We start from the raw sequence: 20,937 nt of genomic DNA on the forward strand, positions 1-20,937 counted from the left end.
TGTGTGTGTGTGTGTTGTCTGCTCTGTGTGTGTGTGTGTGTGTCTGTCTGCTCTGTGTGTGTGTGTTGTCTGCTCTGTGTGTGTGTGTGTTGTCTGCTCTGTGTGTGTGTGTGTTGTCTGCTCTGTGTGTGTGTGTGTTGTCTGCTCTGTGTGTGTGTGTGTGTTGTCTGCTCTGTGTGTGTGTGTGTTGTCTGCTCTGTGTGTGTGTGTGTGTGTTGTCTGCTCTGTGTGTGTTGTTGTCTGTGTGTGTGTGTCTGTCTGTCTGTGTGTGTGTGTGTGTTGTCTGCTCTGTGTGTGTGTGTGTGTTGTCTGCTCTGTGTGTGTGTGTGTGTTGTCTGCTCTTGTGTGTGTGTGTGTTGTCTGCTCTGTGTGTGTGTGTGTGTGTTGTCTGCTCTGTGTGTGTGTGTGTGTTGTCTGCTCTGTGTGTGTGTGTGTGTGTGTGTGTGCTGTGTGTGTGTGTGTGTGTGTTGTCTGCTCTGTGTGTGTGTGTTGTCTGCTCTGTGTGTGTGTGTTGTCTGCTCTGTGTGTGTGTGTTGTCTGCTCTGTGTGTGTGTGTTGTCTGCTCGTGTGTGTGTGTGTGTTGTCTGCTCTGTGTGTGTGTGTGTGTTGTCTGCTCTGTGTGTGTGTGTGTGTTGTCTGCTCTGTGTGTGTGTGTGTTGTCTGCTCTGTGTGTGTGTGTGTGTTGTCTGCTCTGTGTGTGTGTGTGTTGGCTAGAGGCCGTTGGGGGGTGGGGTGTGTGTGTGTGTGTGTTGGCTAGTGGCCGTTGGTGTGTGTGTGTGTGTTGGCTAGAGGCCGTTGGTGTGTGTGTGTGTGTGTTGGCTAGAGGCCGTTGGGGTGTGTGTGTGTGTGTGTGTGTTGGCTAGAGGCCGTTGGTGTGTGTGTGTTGGCTAGAGGCCGTTGGTGTGTGTGTGTGTGTTTTGGCTAGAGGCCGTTGGTGTGTGTGTGTGTGTTGGCTAGAGGCCGTTGGTGTGTGTGTGTGTGTTGGCTAGAGGCCGTTGGTGTGTGTGTGTGTTGGCTAGAGGCCGTTGGTGTGTGTGTGTGTGTGTGTTGGCTAGAGGCCGTTGGTGTGTGTGTGTGTTGGCTAGAGGCCGTTGGTGTGTGTGTGTGTGTGTGTTGGCTAGAGGCCGTTGGTGTGTGTGTGTGTGTGTTGGCTAGAGGCCGTTGGTGTGTGTGTGTGTGTGTTGGCTAGAGGCCGTTGGTGTGTGGTGTGTGTGTGTGTGTGTGTGTGTGTGTGTGTGTGTGTGTGTGTGTTGGCTAGAGGCCGTTGGTGTGTGTGTGTGTGTGTGTGTTGGCTAGAGGCCGTTGGTGTGTGTGTTGGCTAGAGGCCGTTGGTGTGTGTGTTGGCTAGAGGCCGTTGGTGTGTGTGTGTGTGTGTGTGTGTTGGCTAGAGGCCGTTGGTGTGTGTGTGTTGGCTAGAGGCCGTTGGTGTGTGTGTGTGTGTGTTGGCTAGAGGCCGTTGGTGTGTGTGTGTTGGCTAGAGGCCGTTGGTGTGTGTGTGTTGGCTAGAGGCCGTTGGTGTGTGTGTTGATTGGTGTGTGTGTGTGTGTGTGTGTGTGTGTGTGTGTGTTGGCTAGAGGCCGTTGGTGTGTGTGTGTGTGTTGGCTAGAGGCCGTTGGTGTGTGTGTGTGTGTGTGTTGGCTAGAGGCCGTTGGTGTGTGTGTTGGCTAGAGGCCGTTGGTGTGTGTGTTGGCTAGAGGCCGTTGGTGTGTGTGTTGGCTAGAGGCCGTTGGTGTGTGTGTGTGTGTGTGTTGGCTAGAAGCGGTTGGTGTGTCGTTTGGTTGTGGGAATGTTATGATGGAGATGTTTTACGACAGGAGAGGGAAGGACAAACTTCCTCTGCTCCATAGTGGGCACGAGAGGGGATAATGTCCCTGGCAAGACAGATGGGGGGGTGTTAGTGTGTGTGATGACCCCCCTGGGAAGTTCAACCATTGTTACTGCAGTTCATTCTTACTAAATACCAGAGAGACATTCAATACACTGTAAAACAACGCAGACACACCCCACACACACACACACACACACACACACACACACACACACACACACACACACCACAGAAATGCCACTTCTATTGTGGAATAACATACAGCTAGGGTTCAAAGCCTCTCTCTCTCTCTCTCTCTCTCTCTGGAACACTGTTTGGAATGTGGGAACCTTGGAGCGTCGCTCTCAGCATTCCGGGAAGACTCCGGAGGGGAGCAGGAAGAACTCCCCTAGCCAGCGGTGTGTCTAACCTCAGTGGCCTCAGTTCCCAGTACTGATCCCTGTGAAAAGCCGTACTGGCACGCGCCTCGAGTTCAGAAAGGCCTCGGAATCTCACTGAACCCAGAAAGAGCTTGGATGGAGAGAAGGAGAAATTGTAGGGATGATGATGATGATGATGTGGAGAAAGATGAATAGTGTGCCCATTGTGTTAACCGTTCTTCTCATCCCTGTCTCTCCAGGCAGGTGTTGGATCAGGATAACTTTAGTCCCATCCCCGTGGCGACAGAGGAGGAATACAGACAGTTCACTTCCCAGTTCCCCTTCCAAGATCCTGAACTGGACAAGGTATTGAGGAGGGCGTTAGCGTGTAAGGGGTGGGCTTTTCGACAGCACACATTTATTTTGGGACCAATTTTGTTTGTCAAAATGTAATTTGCGGACCAGAAAGAGAGCAGTTATGTGAAAAAAATAAATATATAGGTCTATTATAATTCCCGCGGGACAGGATTTCTTTAATACACTCACCGTTTGCTCATATTGCATAGTTGGGTATTACCTAGTTAATTATTTATCATAGTTAAAAGCATTTTCTTCCAGTATTTCATTCTATTTCTTTATTTCCTGCGCTGTGCCGTAATTTACACACTGTCACATTTATTTTGTCTTAGTATGCTTCCATTTCCCCCTAAAAAATAAATACCATTCCTTTACAGAATACTTACTCTCTTCTCTGAATGTATTTTCGTCTGTTCTTACCGTGGCCACTAGAGGGCGATCAAATGATTTCTGAAGTTGTTGAACGTTTTCGGTGCCAGTTACTGTCGCTCCGCAGTTCTCGGCTGTTAGCAGTTTCTTAATAATAATAATAATAATAATACCATCGCTTTTTTATTTACTCATTACTGTCTTTATTTTATCTAACAAATGTAACATTTAAAAAATAATAATTAAAAGTTTTATATAACTTTAACATCAAACCTCGTAAACAATTAATTTAGACCCGCCGTTATTAAAAACAGCCGTTTTATTTTCTGAAATGTGTGCCATTACCAGGCTATTAAAAGGGACAGGCTTCTATTTGAGACTCTGCCTTTAATTGAAGTTTTACGGTAGTCTTGCCATGTAATCAAACCCTGGATAATGAGTGAATTAGTTGATTGAATTGTATTAAGTCTGGGCTGGAACCAAAGCCTGCACAACCTGTAAGGACTAGGAGATTTTGACTTTTGTTTGAAGCTTGTCTGTAACCCCTTGGCCTCTCCCTCTCTCCTCTGTAGCTTCCCTTCCCTAAGAAGCTTCCGTTCTCTGAGTTTGTTCCACAAGTCTACTCTCAGCTCAAAGAGTTCATCTACGCCTGCCTCAAGTATTATGAAGACCTGCACCTCAGGTACACATACACACACACACACACACACACACACACACACGTCTACTCTCAGCTCAAAGAGTTAATCTACGCCTGCCTCAAGTATTATGAAGACCTGCACCTCAGGTACACATACACACACACACACACACATATATATATATATACACTGCTCAAAAAAATAAAGTGAACACTTAAACAACACAATGTAACTCCAAGTCAATCACACTTCTGTGAAATCAAACTGTCCACTTAGGAAGCAACACTGATTGACAATAAATTTCACATGCTGTTGTGCAAATGGAATAGACAACAGGTGGAAATTATAGGCAATTAGCAAGACACCCCCAATAAAGGAGTGGTTCTGCAGGTGGGGACCACAGAACACTTCTCAGTTCCTATGCTTCTTGGCTGATGTTTTGGTCACTTTTGAATGCTGGCGGTGCTTTCACTCTAGTGGTAGCATGAGACGGAGTCTACAACCCACACAAGTGGCTCAGGTAGTGCAGCTCATCCAGGATGGCACATCAATGCGAGCTGTGGCAAGAAGGTTTGCTGTGTCTGTCAGCGTAGTGTCCAGAGCATGGAGGCGCTACCAGGAGACAGGCCAGTACATCAGGAGACGTGGAGGAGGCCGTAGGAGGGCAACAACCCAGCAGCAGGACCGCTACCTCCGCCTTTGTGCAAGGAGGGGCAGGAGGAGCACTGCCAGAGCCCTGCAAAATGACCTCCAGCAGGCCACAAATGTGCATGTGTCTGCTCAAACGGTCAGAAACAGACTCCATGGGGGTGGTATGAGGGCCCGACGTCCACAGGTGGGGGTTGTGCTTACAGCCCAACACCGTGCAGGACGTTTGGCATTTGCCAGAGAACACCAAGATTGGCAAATTCGCCACTGGCGCCCTGTGCTCTTCACAGATGAAAGCAGGTTCACACTGAGCACATGTGACAGTCTGGAGACGCCGTGGAGAACGTTCTGCTGCCTGCAACATCCTCCAGCATGACCGGTTTGGCGGTGGGTCAGTCATGGTGTGGGGTGGCATTTCTTTGGGGGGCCGCACAGCCCTCCATGTGCTCGCCAGAGGTAGCCTGACTGGCATTAGGTACCGAGATGAGATCCTCAGACCCCTTGTGAGACCATATGCTGGTGCGGTTGGCCCTGGGTTCCTCCTAATGCAAGACAATGCTAGACCTCATGTGGCTGGAGTGTGTCAGCAGTTCCTGCAAGAGGAAGGCATTGATGCTATGGACTGGCCCGCCCGTTCCCCAGACCTGAATCCAATTGAGCACATCTGGGACATCATGTCTCGCTCCATCCACCAACGCCACGTTGCACCACAGACTGTCCAGGAGTTGGCGGATGCTTTAGTCCAGGTCTGGGAGGAGATCCCTCAGGAGACCATCCGCCACCTCATCAGGAGCATGCCCAGGCGCTGTAGGGAGGTCATACAGGCACGTGGAGGCCACACACACTACTGAGCCTCATTTTGACTTGTTTTAAGGACATTACATCAAAGTTGGATCAGCCTGTAGTGTGGTTTTCCACTTTAATTTTGAGTGTGACTCCAAATCCAGACCTCCATGGGTTGATAAATTGGATTTCCATTGATTATTTTTGTGTGATTTTGTTGTCAGCACATTCAACTATGTAAAGAGAAAAGTATTTAATAAGATTATTTCATTCATTAAGATCTAGGATGTTATTTTAGTGTTCCCTTTATTTTTTTGAGCAGTATATGTGTACTTGTTGTCACTTTCACTCCATCCCCCCATCTTCTCTGTCCTCCACCTCCCCCTCTCTGTGACCTGATCAGGCCAAATCATCGGGTCGTTATATTGATGAAGAGAAGGATTTCATTTGTCTGACTGTTCTGGAAGGTCAGCTGGATGATTATAGAGCGAGAGATTCTGCCAGAATTGAGTTTAGTTCCAAGGTCTGTGGTTCTGTCAAGCTACTATTTCTCTGGATTCCATTCCAGCCCCTAGCTACAGTGTGATGGGGCGCGGCTACAGTGTGATGGGGCGCGGCTACAGTGTGATGGGGCGCGGCTACAGTGTGATGGGGCGCGGCTACAGTGTGATGGGGCGCGGCTACAGTGTGATGGGGCGCGGCTACAGTGTGATGGGGCGCGGCTACAGTGTGATGGGGCGCGGCTACAGTGTGATGGGGCGCGGCTACAGTGTGATGGGGCGCGGCTACAGTGTGATGGGGCGCGGCTACAGTGTGATGGGGCGCGGCTACAGTGTGATGGGGCGCGGCTACAGTGTGATGGGGCGCGGCTACCGTGCGAGGGGGCGCGGCTACCGTGCGAGGGGGCGCGGCTACCGTGCGAGGGGGCGCGGCTACCGTGCGAGGGGCTACAGTACATCGTGGTTTCGTTGACAGTTTAAATATGCAGCTAACGGTGAAACGGTTGGAGAAGTAACCAAATCATCAGCTTTTATGGAGTCACATTAACACTCTCTGATAGATAAAGATGCGACATTCTGAACATCTCTTCAGTTATTGAACGACACCAGAGAACGTTGACATCTTGCCAGAGAGTATATTTCTGGAGTTGAGTGTTTTTAACATAGCATGTTCCCTCCAATGGGATTATCCATTGTATTGCACTGATTATATGGAATCTGATAGTGTGTGTGTGTGTGTGTGTGTGTGTGTGTGTGTGTGTGTGTGTGTGTGTGTGTAATCAGACAGGCTTACTGGCCACGGATGGACAGGAATAATCGAACAAAGATGTACAGCAGGAATTATTTTCTTCTCATCTTTCTCTGTTTTCTGTTTTTTATCCTAATATTCCATCCTGATTTCCCAACGCTCAACTCCGTCTCGCTCCACCACACACACACATCCACACACACACACACCCAGTATGTAATGAATGGGTAATGGTATGATAATACACCGTAGTTTTAACCCACAGGGTGAATCAGGGCTTGACACAGCTAATAAATATCACAGGACGTTTTCAACATGGTGTGTGTGTGTGTGTGTGTGTGTGTGTGTGTGTGTGTGTGTGTGTGTGTGTGTGTGTGTGTGTGTGTGTGTGTGTGTGTGTGTGTGTGTGTGTGTGTGTGTGTGTGTGTGTGTGGCTCCCAGTCCCTGTTTTTTTTTCTGGTAATTTCCTGATTGCTCGTCTCGTTAGGTGGACATCAGCATTGTTTCACTTAATTTCTCTGTCAACCATAGCCCCACTACTAACACACACACACACACACACACACACTTTTGTATTGCTATCCTTGTGGGGACTAAATAATTGATTCCCGTCCAAAATCCTATTTTCCCCTAACCCCTAAATCTAACCTTAACCCAACCACAAGCCTAACCCTAACCATAATTCTGACCCTCATTGTAACCCTAATATAATATTGCTGATTGATTCTCAGCATGTGTGTGTGTCTCATTATCTACATCCGCTGTACTACATAGACCTTCTGCACTGTCCAAAATCTCTCTGTTCTCTTCTCTCTGTTCTCTTTCTCTCCTCTTTCTCTCTCCTCCTCACTTCTTTCTCTCCTCTTTCTCTCCTCTCTTTCTTTCTCCTCTCTCTCCTCTCTTTCTTTCTCCTCTTTCTCCTCTCTGTTCTTTCTTCTCTATTCTCTCTCTCATAGACCTTCTGCACTGTCCAAAATATCTATTTTCTCTCCCCTCTCCCCTCTCCTCTATCTTTCTCCCTTTCTCTTTAATTTTTTTTTCTCTCTCTCTCTTCTCTTGCTCTCTTCTCTTTCCATCAGTCTCTCTGGTCTCTTTTTGCCAAGTCATCAAATTGAACTTGAGGAATCTTTCTCCCTCGGAATTGTCCAAACGTTGTTTGTAATTCTCTCTTTCCCCCCCAGAGTGCAGGGAAGGTTTTTGTGGATTCCTGTCGTTCAGTCAGTCTCAAGACAATAAGACACAATTTAGGGATTTGGTTGGTGTGTGTGTGTGTGTGTGTGTGTGTGTGTGTGTGTGTGTGTGTGTGTGTGTGTGTGTGTGTGTGTGTGTGTGTGTGTGTGTGTGTGTGTGTGTGTGTGTGTGTGTGTGTGTTTCTGTTGGTCGAAATGGTGTGTTAGCCATAGTCCTACTGTGGCCGCGACTTAACGTAGTCGACCAATGGAGGCTCATTGTCTACGCCTTCCTCTAAATCCCGCCCTTCGCGGAAAAATAATGTCAACACTCGCAAATCGAAAAGACTGGTAGTAAAAGCAAAGATACGAGTAGTGTAACCAAAAGGTAGGCAGAATGTGTTCAATAGGATTGGTTGCTGGGAAAGTTTAACCGGAAACTATTTTTGCATTAGTTTTATTTCTCTTCTTTAAAAATAATTTGTCATTTTGCTCTTGCTTTAAAATTATTTGCTTACAAGTTTTGGGGTTTTGATTTAAACATCCACTATTTTCCCGAAAATATGTTTACATTCTCAACTTTTATTTTATTTTTGAATTCAATACATATGGGGTGAAATTGACCCCATACAGGGATCCTATAATTCATAATCAATTATCTATATTATCCATGGTAGGACCTTGTTAAACTAATTCCATTCGCTTAGTAGACCCCCCCCCCCCCCACCCCCATGGCTTATACTTTTAGTTAAGGAGAAAACACATTGCGCTTAGTGACGATTTGCCGCTCGGCGTAGTGTGTTCCAGGGACGTTTTCACTCGGTTTGTAACCTACACCTGGCACTCTGCTCTGCCGGCAAACATTACCGGTTTGTCCGTGCCCTTAAAGAGCCTTTCTGTCTTACACGCCTGCTACACTAGATGTGTAACTGTTGCAAAACGTGACATGCCCCTATTCATTTCAGCGAAACCTTGCAGAAGCCCGATGTATCTCTTTATGTTATATCGTCTTTGTGTGTTTTCAGCTCTACAGAGATCGATGATGTCATCCGTAAGTCCACCAACCTGCTGTTAACCAGAACGCTCAGTAACTGTCTACAGTATGCAATGAAGAAGAAGAACGTAGGACTGGCTGAGGTAAGAGTGGGTTTCGCTCTTTCTGCAAATAAATGGGGTCAATGTGTGACATTGGGATCAACATTTCAAAATGGTGGAGGAAAAAAAGAAAATCATGCCGTTCCACATGTGTACTTAGAGAAATATATGAAAATTGGCCACTCAGCAACATTGGATGTTGTCTTGATTAGCAACTCCAGTGTATATTTGGCCTTTTGTTTCAGGTTATTTGTCCTGCTGAAAAGGTGAATTTGTCTCCCAGTGTCTGTTGGAAAGCAGACCAAACCAGACTGAACCATTTTGCCTGTGTTTAGCTGTATTCCGTTTCTTTAAAACTCCCTAGTCCTTATTGATGAAAAGCATACCCATAACATGATGCAACCACCACCATGCTTGGAAATATGAAGAGTGGTACTTAGGGATGTGTTGTATTTTCCCCTAACTTAACACTTTATATTCAGGACACAGAGGTGGGGGTTATTTAAGATAAGAGGTAGGGTTTCAGATGTTTTCAGAAGATGGGCAGGGACTCTGCTTTCCAAAAACAGTGCTGCGACGGACCTACCCTTTCTACTCGTAGAATCGCAGTGCTGCCCCGGTAGCGACGGACCTACCCTTTCCACTCGTAGAATCACAGTGCTTGTCTGAGGCCAACAACTTGACTTTGAGCCAATCAGAGAGCACGGAACCCCACGTGGGGGAGGCACCAAAAAAAAACGTTAAATATATATTTGTCGTACATCCACGGATGAGCCAGTCACACTTCATGTGCAATGTAGGCTATGGGATGGTAGCTAGCTAAGTACACAGATACAATGCACACAACACTAAATACTTCCTCCAAGCTAGCTAACCACTGTAACTAGTATTGACAGAATTAAATCACAATGGATTAGCTAGTTTTCCATGAAACCGCTGCCTAGTTAGTGCAGTGTCCTTAGCTAGCTAGCTTAGGACACTGCACTAATATGTTTACATTAGCTAGCTAGCTAAACATTTGGCTATGGGCTGGCACTGGCAGTATGGGATATTGAGAGTGAATCAAGAATTTTATTTGTCATCTTGCTAGGTAGTTAAAACCTCTTACATCTAGACGTTCCGCTAGCGGAACACCTGCTCCAATATCCAATGATAGAGCGTGGCGCGAAATACAAACTCCTCTAAAATCCGAAAACTTCAATTTTTCAAACATATGACTATTTTACAGCATTTTAAAGACACGACTCTCGTTAATCTAACCACACTGTCCGATTTCAAAAAGGCTTTACAGCGAAAGCAAAACATTAGATTGTCAGCAGAGTACCCAGCCAGAAATAATCAGACACCCATTTTTCAAGCTAGCATATGTCACAAAAACCAAAACCACAGCTAAATGCAGCACTAACCTTTGATGATCTTCATCAGATGACAACCCTAGGACATTATGTTATACAATACATGCATGTTTTGTTCAATCAAGTTCATATTTATATCAAAAACCAGCTTTTTTTACATTAGCATGTGACGTTCAGAACTAGCATACACACCGAAAACTTCCAGTGAATTTACTAAATTACTCACGATAAACGTTCACAAAAAACATAATTATTTTAAGAATTATAGATACAGAACTCCTCTATGCACTCGCTATGTCCGATTTTAAAATAGCTTTTTGGTGAAAACACATTTTGCAATATTCTCAGTAGATAGCCCAGCCATCACGGCTAGCCATTTAGACACCGACCAAGTTTAGCCCTGACCAAACTCCGATTTACTATTACAAAAGTTTGATTACCTTTGGTGGTCTTCGTCAGAATGCACTCCCAGGACTGCTACTTCAATAACAAATGTTGGTTTGGTTCAAAATAATCCATCGTTATATCCAAATAGCGGCGTTTTGTTCGTGCGTTCAAGACACTATCCGAAGTGTAAATAAGGGTCTCGAGCATGGCGCAATTCGTGACAATAAATTTCTAAATATTCCATTACCGTACTTCGAAGCATGTCAACCGCTGTTTAAAATCAATTTTTATGCCATTTTTCTCGTAAAAAAGCGATAATATTCCGCCCGGGAATCTGCGTTTAGGTAAACAGAGGAAAGAAAACAAGGCATGGGGTCGAGGCGGGCACGCGCCTGAGTCTCACAGTACTGTACCCAGCCACTACCCAAACGCGCTACTTTTTTTCAGCCAGAGCCTGCAAAGCCACGATTCAGCTTTTTGACGCCTTCTGAGAGCCCATGGGAGCCGTAGGAAGTGTCACGTAACAGCAGAGATCCTCTGTAATGGATAGAGATAATCAAGAAGGGCAAGAAATTGTCAGACAGGGCACTTCCTGCATGGAATCTTCTCAGGTTTTGGCCTGCCAAATGAGTTCTGTTATACTCACAGACACCATTCAAACAGTTTTAGAAACTTTGGAGTGTTTTCTATCCAAAGCTAATAATTATATGCATATTCTAGTTTCTGGGCAGGAGTAATAATCAGATTAAATCGGGTACGTTTTTTATCCGGCTGTGAAAATACTGGCCCCTAGCCAAAACAGGTTAACTAGCTGGGGTCATTTGGCTAGTATCAACAAGGCCTTTCTACGAAATAGCAACATTAGCGCAGCTAGCTTGGAATCTAGACCTTAAGTACACGGACATGCATTGCCAAACAATGCCACTTTCTGGTTTAGAGTCTTTTAACAAGGCTGAGTGACTGCTGACTTTAAAGGTTTGCTGTGTGACACTGTTCAGAGATGCTAAGTATCGTAGACAGGGGAACGTTTGACAATCCTACCTTTTTGTCTGAGCTTTTAATGGGGAATGTTTGGATATGTTGCTTACGAGGTCTCTGAGGTGTCCCTCTGCCTGATCACGTGTGTGTGTGTGTGTGTTAGCTGGTTCAGGTGATCATCAACACGACCCAGCTGGAAGCATCATGTGTTTACCTGGAGGAGTTCATCTCCAACATCACTAATGTTCCCCCCGATACCGCCAACGCTACCAAGCTCTACGGGACGTCCACGTTTAAGGTATGCTCATGCACAAGCAGACTCTTTCCCCCCCCATCCTTCTCTCCATCCACCACTTGTCTTTTCTTACAAGCACTGATTTTGCTGATAGAAGCTTTCATGAGAAAAGTTTTTTTTACTTGCTGTGATATGTGGTTGACTTACCAACCTTAATTGAATGAACTGACTGTAAAGTAGAGCCCAACGATATTATCGTCCCATTATAAGCATTTCACAGAAATATTTCTATCTGTCTTTATTCCACAGATACATTGCTGATATTATATATATATATATATATATATATATATATATATATATATATATATATATATATATATATATATAATAAAGAAAACCATTTTAAAATCAATTTTCTATGGTTGCCTGACGAGGACATGCTGCTCATTGCGAGTCATACTAGGTCACAGTGCCACAGCCAACCTAATTAAATAACTAGAGTACACTTCACCAAGCAAGCAGCCCTCGTCACATTCTCACTTAATTAACATTAGCTGATTAGCTAGCCAGCAAGGTCGTTAGCTTAGCTATCTAGCCAGATAGTTAGCTAGCAATCTGTGCTACTTATGTGCCAACACTGGACTGGCGCCAAAGTGAACACTTGTCTTTGATATAAAATAACACTGTCTGGTCCTATTATGTTTTCTGAAATCTGAAGGGGGGGAAAAAAGCATGTGTGTGTGTGTTTTCTGTAAGAAAACATTGTTGTAATGAACTGCTAGCTTGCGCTTGTCATAGGCTTCTATAAACTGTTTGTTTACATGACCTTTGACTGCTGTAAACACTAGTAAATTTACTTAAGACAAATGCTGATGCTGACACCTAGGCTGCAGTCCAAACTCAAAGTAGACAGCCCTTGGTCCTCGGCCCTAAACCCTCGGCCCAAAACTCTCAGCCCTTGAATGACGTTTTACATCGTCACATCCGAGTGATGTTTGGAGAGGCAAAGTCCTTGGTGGAAATCATGAAATTGAGTTTAAAAACAATCAACCTAGAGACATTTTATGTACCCAGCAAGCTAAGTAGCTAGTTGCCACTCCTGTCAGGTAGTTAGCTACCCGTAGCTGGCAAGCTAGTTTTATAGTTTGGTCATTTATTCCAATACATTTCAGAATCCCCCAAAATATGTTCATGAAGCTAGCTACGTTTTATAGGCTCCTCACCGCGAGACTAAACCAATTTGCCAACTCTAAAATCAATGTCGTGTGTGTGTATAGATATAGATATTTTACCAAACTAGCTTCATAATTTGGTCTGACATTCCGGGAAATGCATCCGTGTTGATTGAATTTGGCAGTTCACGGCCACCGGAGTTTGACACGTGACTACAGTTTGCACTGATTTGTGGGTCATATCAACCCCACAACTGGTCAAAGTTCTTCACTCGCTCCGTCGAGCTAAATCGAGAGGGCCAAGGGAGGGACAACTCTTTGTGGAGTTCATGTTTTTGTTATTCACCTGATGTTTGTCTGATGGAGCCACAACCTTATTGGTTAATATTTTCCATTTAACTCTGATAAATTAAAAAATACATCTATTATAATCAAGACGTGGGTGGAATACATCATGTTTATCTTGAACAAATATAAATGGAACAACGGTTTCATCACCATTGATGTTTATCGCTTTGAACTGAACAAATTGGAAGGACAAATGTTACATACAGTATTTTATGGACATGATAATTGAGCCCCGTTGAACACAAATTAAGGCCGCACGCCGCACGAGGGACAGAGTGTTTGTTTTTGTAAGTGCGTTTCTTGTACTTGATGCATGTGTACTGTGTCTTCCTGTCCTTCTTGGGTCCACACACATCGCAGCGCTTCTTCTTGTTGCTACCGGCTGCAATCTAGAACGATGAAAACTCTTAGTTCAGGAATTTGACTAACATCTCACTCACTTACATATATATATATAGTTACAGCAGGCCAAGGTAGGAGAGTCAGACACACACACACACACACACACACACACATGCAACAACATCACTCACACTTACTTCCTGTATTAGAGTTGTTGGTTCTGTGGGTCGGGTGGATGGTGCACCAACATCCTCCACCTGAATCCTCCTCACGATGGCTGCAGAAGCTGAGGTCTTTGCGATATGTTGCCTCCTCTGGATATGAGGTCTTACCAATGCCTCGCCCAGCTCCTGGAGAAAGAGCTGTCTTCTCTGGAGCTTCCCTCTGTTCCAATCTGGGTTCAACGTCATCCAGATGACAAACACGTTGTACACCGAGATGTCCAAGATGTTGAAGAATATCACAAGAGGCCAGCGTAGGGGTTGCAGCTGTAACCAGTCACCAGCTTGTCTAAATTGTCCACCCCTCCTTTTGTGGCATTGTAATCCATTATGATTTCTGGTTTTTGATGTTCCTGGCCACAGATTCTCCCATCATTATGCAGCGTACTCATGATTACCACATTTGTGTCTTTCTTTGGCATGTAGGACACTAGGGACGTGTCAGCCGTGAACACAAACTTAGAGGAATTGATAGGCCTGTTCCGTGTATTCAACAGCTGAGGTGGGAGTTCTGGCTTGTTTTTCCCTACTGTTCCTACCACCATCAGCTTCCTCTTGAGGAGTTCTGGCTTGTTTTTCCCTACTGTTCCTACCACCATCAGCTTCCTCTTGAGGAGCTCCTGTCCCAACTTCCCAAAAAGTTAGCGCATGTGATGTTGTGTCACGTCCAGGACAACCTGCATCTCTTGGTTCTTCTCAGGGGCTCCTCCATCTGGCTTCCCCGTATACACTTGCAAGTTCCACACATATGATGAAGCGGCATCACAGGCAGCCCAGATCTTGATTCCATATTTCACAGGTTTAGAAGGTATGTACTGCCTGAAGGGGCAGCGGACCCTAAATGGCATAAGCTGCTCATCAACAGTAACGTTGGGCCCAGGGTTGTTAAACAGGGGAAGGCGGTCCACCCACTTGTCCCTCACTGACCTGATTGCAGCTAGTTTGTGTGTCTGCCGCCGAGCTGGTCTGGCGTCTCGGTTAACGAAGCGCATGATCCTGGACATAATGTGGAAGTTTTCCAGAGACGTTGCACGGAAACGTTCTGTCAGTTTCTGCTTCCCACAGGGATTCTGGGGATTCCCCATTTGGATTTGAAATCACTCACCAGCATGGATAAGAACCCAGAATGATTTTCTGGGTGGTGTCTGGGATGAACAGTCCAGAATGATTTTCTGGATGGTGTCTGGGATGAACAGTCCAGAAGGAGACTATGTCCTGAGTAACTTCCGCGTCGGTCCTGGTTGTATCTTTCTCATTGGCAGTCATGTGAGGTGGCTCATTCCTTGGGCAAAAAGATCATTCAATTTCAACAAAAATGTCAAATCCATATTTCTACTCCTGCAGGCTGCTGACGAGCTGGTTCTGGGGCTGGCTGCTAATAGGCTGGTTCTGGGGCTGGCTGCTAATAGGCTGGTTCTGGGGCTGGCTGCTAATAGGCTGGTTCTGGGGCTGGCTGCTGACGGGCTGGTCCTGGGGCTGGTTGCTGACGGGCTGGTCCTGGGGCTGGTTGCTGACGGGCTGGGGCTGGTTGCTGACGGGCTGGGGCTGGTTGCTGACGGGCTGGGGCTGGTTGCTGACGGGCTGGGGCTGGGGCTGGTTGCTGACGGGCTGGGGCTGGTTGCTGACGGGCTGGTCCTGGGGCTGGTTGCTGACGGGCTGGTCCTGGGGCTGGTTGCTGACGGGCTGGTCCTGGGGCTGGTTGCTGATGGGCTGGTCCTGGGGCTGGCTGAGGGTCAATCTCATCCTCTTCTTCCAACTCGCTGTCAGACTCTGAATTGACAGAGACATGATCCTCATATTCTGATAATTCTTTATTTTCCAAAGTGGAAGACGTTCCTTCCACATTAGCTTCTCTCTCTGCAAAAATGATTTCTAAGTCCCTCTGAGCAGAGATTATTTTTGTCATACTGATTGATTGTGGTAAGGAGCCACACATGCAAAGCTATTTATTTATTGTGTCCCTCCCCCAATTTGCACCTGGCTGGGGTAAAGTGTGTGAAAATATTGCAATTTTTTTTCAATGTATCGTAATAATATTCTGTAGGTTCCCGCAAGACATTGTGTAGTTTCACACACTACAAAGGGTAAAGAGTGGGAGGCAGACAGGCAGACAGGCAGACAGGCAGACAGGCAGACAGGCAGACAGACAGACAGACAGACAGACAGACAGGCAGACAGACAGACAGGCAGACAGACAGACAGGCAGGCAGACAGGCAGACAGACAGACAGGCAGGCAGGGAGACAGGCAGGCAGGCAGGGAGACAGGCAGGCAGGCAGGGAGACAGGCAGGCAGGGAGACAGGCAGGCAGGGAGACAGGCAGGCAGGGAGACAGGCAGGCAGGGAGACAGGCAGGCAGGGAGACAGGCAGGCAGGGAGACAGGCAGGCAGGGAGGCAGGCAGGCAGGCAGGGAGGCAGGCAGGCAGGCAGGGAGACAGGCAGGCAGGGAGACAGACAGGCAGGGAGGCAGGCAGACAGACAGGTTATTGGTGCTGTGTTGAAAGAACAGGTCCAGGGAGGAGGAAGAGGACAGAGTGAAGGAACACAGAAAACCTTTTTTGTTTCATTTTTATTTGTTTTTCACCTTCACACACACTTTTCCACATTTGTATTACCCTCAGAACACCACATACACCAACACAGGGGTGGCGGGTAGCCTAGTGGTTAGAGGCGGGTAGCCTAGTGGTTAGAGGCGGGTGGCCTAGTGGTTAGAGGCGGGTGGCCTAGTGGTTAGAGGCGGGTGGCCTAGTGGTTAGAGGCGGGTGGCCTAGTGGTTAGAGGGGGGTGGCCTAGTGGTTAGAGGGGGGTGGCCTAGTGGTTAGAGGGGGGTGGCCTAGTGGTTAGAGGGGGGTGGCCTAGTGGTTAGAGGGGGGTGGCCTAGTGGTTAGAGGCGGGTGGCCTAGTGGTTAGAGGCGGGTGGCCTAGTGGTTAGAGGCGGGTAGCCTAGTGGTTAGAGGCGGGTGGCCTAGTGGTTAGAGGCGGGTGGCCTAGTGGTTAGAGGCGGGTGGCCTAGTGGTTAGAGGCGGGTGGCCTAGTGGTTAGAGGCGGGTAGCCTAGTGGTTAGAGGCGGGTGGCCTAGTGGTTAGAGGCGGGTGGCCTAGTGGTTAGAGGCGGGTGGCCTAGTGGTTAGAGGCGGGTGGCCTAGTGGTTAGAGGCGGGTGGCCTAGTGGTTAGAGGCGGGTGGCCTAGTGGTTAGAGGGGGGTGGCCTAGTGGTTAGAGGCGGGTGGCCTAGTGGTTAGAGGCGGGTGGCCTAGTGGTTAGAGGCGGGTGGCCTAGTGGTTAGAGGCGGGTGGCCTAGTGGTTAGAGGCGGGTGGCCTAGTGGTTAGAGGCGGGTGGCCTAGTGGTTAGAGGCGGGTGGCCTAGTGGTTAGAGGCGGGTGGCCTAGTGGTTAGAGGCGGGTGGCCTAGTGGTTAGAGGCGGGTGGCCTAGTGGTTAGAGGCGGGTGGCCTAGTGGTTAGAGGCGGGTGGCCTAGTGGTTAGAGGCGGGTGGCCTAGTGGTTAGAGGCGGGTGGCCTAGTGGTTAGAGGCGGGTAGCCTAGTGGTTAGAGGCGGTGTCGTTCTGCCCCATTGTTCCCCGGGCGCCGTAGATGTGGATGGTGATTAAGGCAGCCCACCCTCGCCTCTCTGATTCAGAGGGTGTTGGGTTGAAAACATTCAGTTGTACAACTGACTAGGTATCCCCCCCCCCTTTCCCCTATCTGCTAAATGACCTACATGTAAAAATCTCTCTCCAGGATGCGAGACATGCAGCAGAAGAGGAGATCTACACCAATCTAAATGCTAAGATAGACCAGTTCCTTCAGCTGGCAGACTACGATTGGACAGCAGCCCAGGGGGGCGGGGCTCCGAGCGACTACCTGAGTGACCTCATCGCCTTCCTCTGTTCCACCTTCTCTGTCTTCACACACCTGCCGGTTAGTATCTCACATACACACACACCTTCTCTGTCTTCACACACCTGCCGGTTAGTATCTCACATACACACACCTTCTCTGTCTTCACACTAGAGGTCGACCGATTATGATTTTTCAACTCCGATACCGATTATTGGAGGACCGAAAGGCCGATACCGATTAATCGGCCGATTATTGTTATGTTTTTTTAATATGTATATATACACACACAGTACAGTCAGTAGAGGACTGGTCACCCCTCAGAGCCTGGTTCCTCTCTACCCAGTACAGTCAGTAGAGGACTGGTCACCCCTCGGCCGGCCCCCCCGCGCGGGGCGGCCCCCAGAGCCTGGTTCCTCTCTACCCAGTACAGTCAGTAGAGGACTGGCCCCTCGAGCCGGCCCCCCGCGTCGGAGGACGGTCACCCCTCAGAGCGGTTCCTCGGTCTACCCAGTACAGTCAGTGAGGACGGCCCCCGAGCCGGCCCGGCTACCCAGTCAGTCAGAGGACTGGTCACCCCTCAGAGCCTGGTTCCTCTCTACCCAGTACAGTCAGTAGAGGACTGGTCACCTCTCAGAGCCTGGTTCCTCTGGTCTACCCAGTACAGTCAGTAGAGGACTGGTCACCCCTCAGAGCCTGGTTCCTCTCTACCCAGTACAGCCTCGCGGCCAGCGCTTCTAACAACCAGCTCAGTTGTCTCAGGTGCCATGGAGTAAAACGAGACACTCTAGAACGTTCCTGGAATGGTCCATAATATGTTGTGGTGTAACCGTTGGTTACAGCAGGGTCGTGTTAAGGGATACAAGCTTCAGGAGGTCATTTACTGGGTTAAAGCTTTCTCCATCACCCCTCTTCTCCTCCTCTCTCCTAACCCTTGTTAAAATCTAATGTTATTGGTCGCGTACACAGATTTGCGGATGTTATCACAGGTGCAGCGTAATGCTTGTGTTTCTAGCTCTGACAGTGTAGTAATATCTAACACTTAAAAAAAACCCTACCTCTTGCCTCTTCTCCCTCTCCTTTTCTATTTTGTCATTCCCCCTTTCACCTAATCTGACCTCTGAGGAGGAGAGTTGAGAGAGGCACCACGCTGAGGGTCCCATTCAACAGGAAAAATCTGTAAAACTGCGGTACAACGCTGGCATTATGGGTCTCACGCTGGGAAGTAGGTCTTTGACGCTTTAGGCTGACCTTTCTGGTGCCGATGTCTTGACCCCTGACCCCCGTGACACTCACACACGCTCCGAGCCAGCTCGTAAAGACCCGTAAACATACACACCCTTTTAAGAGGAGAAATGGTACAGCCTTGGCATTGTCCCGCGCTGGGTATTATGACGAGGTCATGTGACACACACACACAGAGATGGCTCATAACACACACATACACACACACAGAGAGAGCTCATAAACACACTGATCCAAAACGGACCCATCGACAACTGTTACGGAGAGAGATCACCATGACAACTGTTACGGAGAGAGATCACCATGACAACTGTTACGGAGAGAGATCACCATGGCAACTGTTACGGAGACAGAGAGAGTATCACCATGACAACTGTTACGGAGAGAGAGATCACCATGACAACTGTTACGGAGAGAGAGAGAGAGAGAGAGATCACCATGACAACTGTTACGGAGAGAGAGAGAGAGAGAGAGATCACCATGACAACTGTTACGGAGAGAGAGAGAGAGAGAGAGAGAGATCACCATGACAACTGTTACGGAGAGAGAGAGAGAGAGAGAGAGAGGTCACCATGACTACTGTTACGGAGAGAGAGAGGGTGAGATCACCATGACAACTGTTACGGAGAGAGAGAGGTCACCATGACTACTGTTACGGAGAGAGAGAGAGATCACCATGACAACTGTTACGGAGAGAGAGAGAGATCACCATGACAACTGTTACGGAGAGAGAGAGAGAGAGAGGGAGATCACTATGGCAACTTACGGAGAGAGAGAGAGAGAGAGAGATCACCATGACAACTGTTACAGAGAGGGATGGCATAGTTAATCACTCAGACTAACGATTGATATCAGTGGCTGAAGAAATAGATCAATCCAATGCTGGCAACAACCCAGCAGTCAGTAGCTCAAACTAGAGGTCTTCACTGGTGCAGAAAGTTGGAACCGTTCTGAAATGGAACCATGGCATTCCCACCCGACCAGATACGCATGAAAATAATTATTAATTCATTATTATTATTCATTAAATGCAGAGTCGTTTCCGAATGGACCCGAGGACAGTCAGACCCGTTTTGAAAAGTCCCGTGGAAAAACAAACCCAAACAGACCCGTGCTGGATCGGATCTGAGAGACCCGTTCAGATCCGAGAGTAGAAAGAAAGAGAGAGAAACCTCCAACGGGGCTCTGCCATCAATAAATGAGAGATAAATTATCCATAGTTAGGTGTTGTTAAAAAACTGCCTTTAACAAATTACACACAAATTCGTTGTTTCGATGTGAAGCATATTCAAAACTTTATCGCCTATTGTTTTATTGGTTTTTATTTACAGAAAACAATAATTGTCCACCTCACAGTTCCGCTGTTGGAGAGTTGAGCACTAAATGTATCAGGGAATTGCATGTATACAGTTGATGTAGGAAGTTTACATACACCTTAGCCAAATATATTTAAACTCAGTTTTTCCACAATTCCTGACATTTTATCCTCGTAAAAATTCCCTGTCTCAGGTCAGTTAGGATCACCACTTTATTTGAAGAATGTGAAATGCCAGAATAATAGTAGAGAGAATGATTTTTTTCAGCTTTTATTTATTTAATCAAGTTCCCAGTGGGTCAGAAGTTTACATACACTCAATTAGTTTTTGGTGCATTGCCTTTAAATTGTTTAACTTCGGTCAAATGTTTCGGGTAGCCTTCCACAAGCTTCCTACAATAAGTTTGGTGAATTTTGGCCCATTCCTCCTGACAGAGCTGGTGTAACTGAGTCAGGTTTGTAGGCCTCCTTGCTCGCACATGCTTTTTCAGTTCTGCCCACAAATGTTCTATAGGATTGAGGTCAGGGCTTTGTGATGGCCACTCCAATACCTTGACTTTGTTGTCCTTAAGCCATTTTGCCACAACTTTGGAAGTATGCTTGGGGTCATTGTCCATTTGGAAGACCCATTTGCGACAAAGCTCTAACTTCCTGACTGATGTCTTGAGATGTTGCTTCAATATATCCAGATTATTGTCCCTCCTCATGATGCCATCTCTTGTGAAGTGCACCAGTCCCTCCTGCAGCAAAGCACCCCCACAACATGATGCTGCCACCCCCGTGCTTCACGGTTGGGATGGTGTTCTTCGGTTTGCAAGCCTCCCCTTTTTTTCCTCCAAACATAACGATGGTCATTTTGGCAAAACAGTTATATTTTTGTTTCATTAGACCAGAGGACATTTCTCCAAGAAGTACGATCTTTGTCCCCATGTGCAGTTGAAAACCGTAGTCTGGCTTTTTTATGGCGGTTTTGGAGCAGTGGCTTCTTCCTTGCTGAGCGGCCT

General features: G+C 47.2%; 1 protein-coding gene across 3 annotated transcripts in view; it reads left to right on the forward strand.

Moving 5' to 3' along the window:
- exoc6b (exocyst complex component 6B) overlaps window positions 1–20,937 on the forward strand; it is a 171,569-nt gene that overhangs the window by 84,575 nt on the left and 66,057 nt on the right. For all 3 annotated transcript variants that reach the window (XM_082965346.1, XM_045701642.2, XM_045701644.2), the window contains exons 14-18: window positions 2,448–2,553; window positions 3,486–3,595; window positions 8,428–8,539; window positions 11,381–11,515; window positions 17,275–17,454. In XM_082965346.1, coding sequence (XP_082821472.1) covers window positions 2,448–2,553; window positions 3,486–3,595; window positions 8,428–8,539; window positions 11,381–11,515; window positions 17,275–17,454 — 643 coding nt within the window. The remainder of the gene's footprint in view (window positions 1–2,447; window positions 2,554–3,485; window positions 3,596–8,427; window positions 8,540–11,380; window positions 11,516–17,274; window positions 17,455–20,937) is intronic.

Source organism: Salmo salar, chromosome 18 (genome assembly GCF_965601325.2).
Source record: "Salmo salar chromosome 18, fSalSal1, whole genome shotgun sequence".
In the NCBI taxonomy this organism is placed as follows: Eukaryota; Metazoa; Chordata; class Actinopteri; order Salmoniformes; family Salmonidae; genus Salmo; species Salmo salar.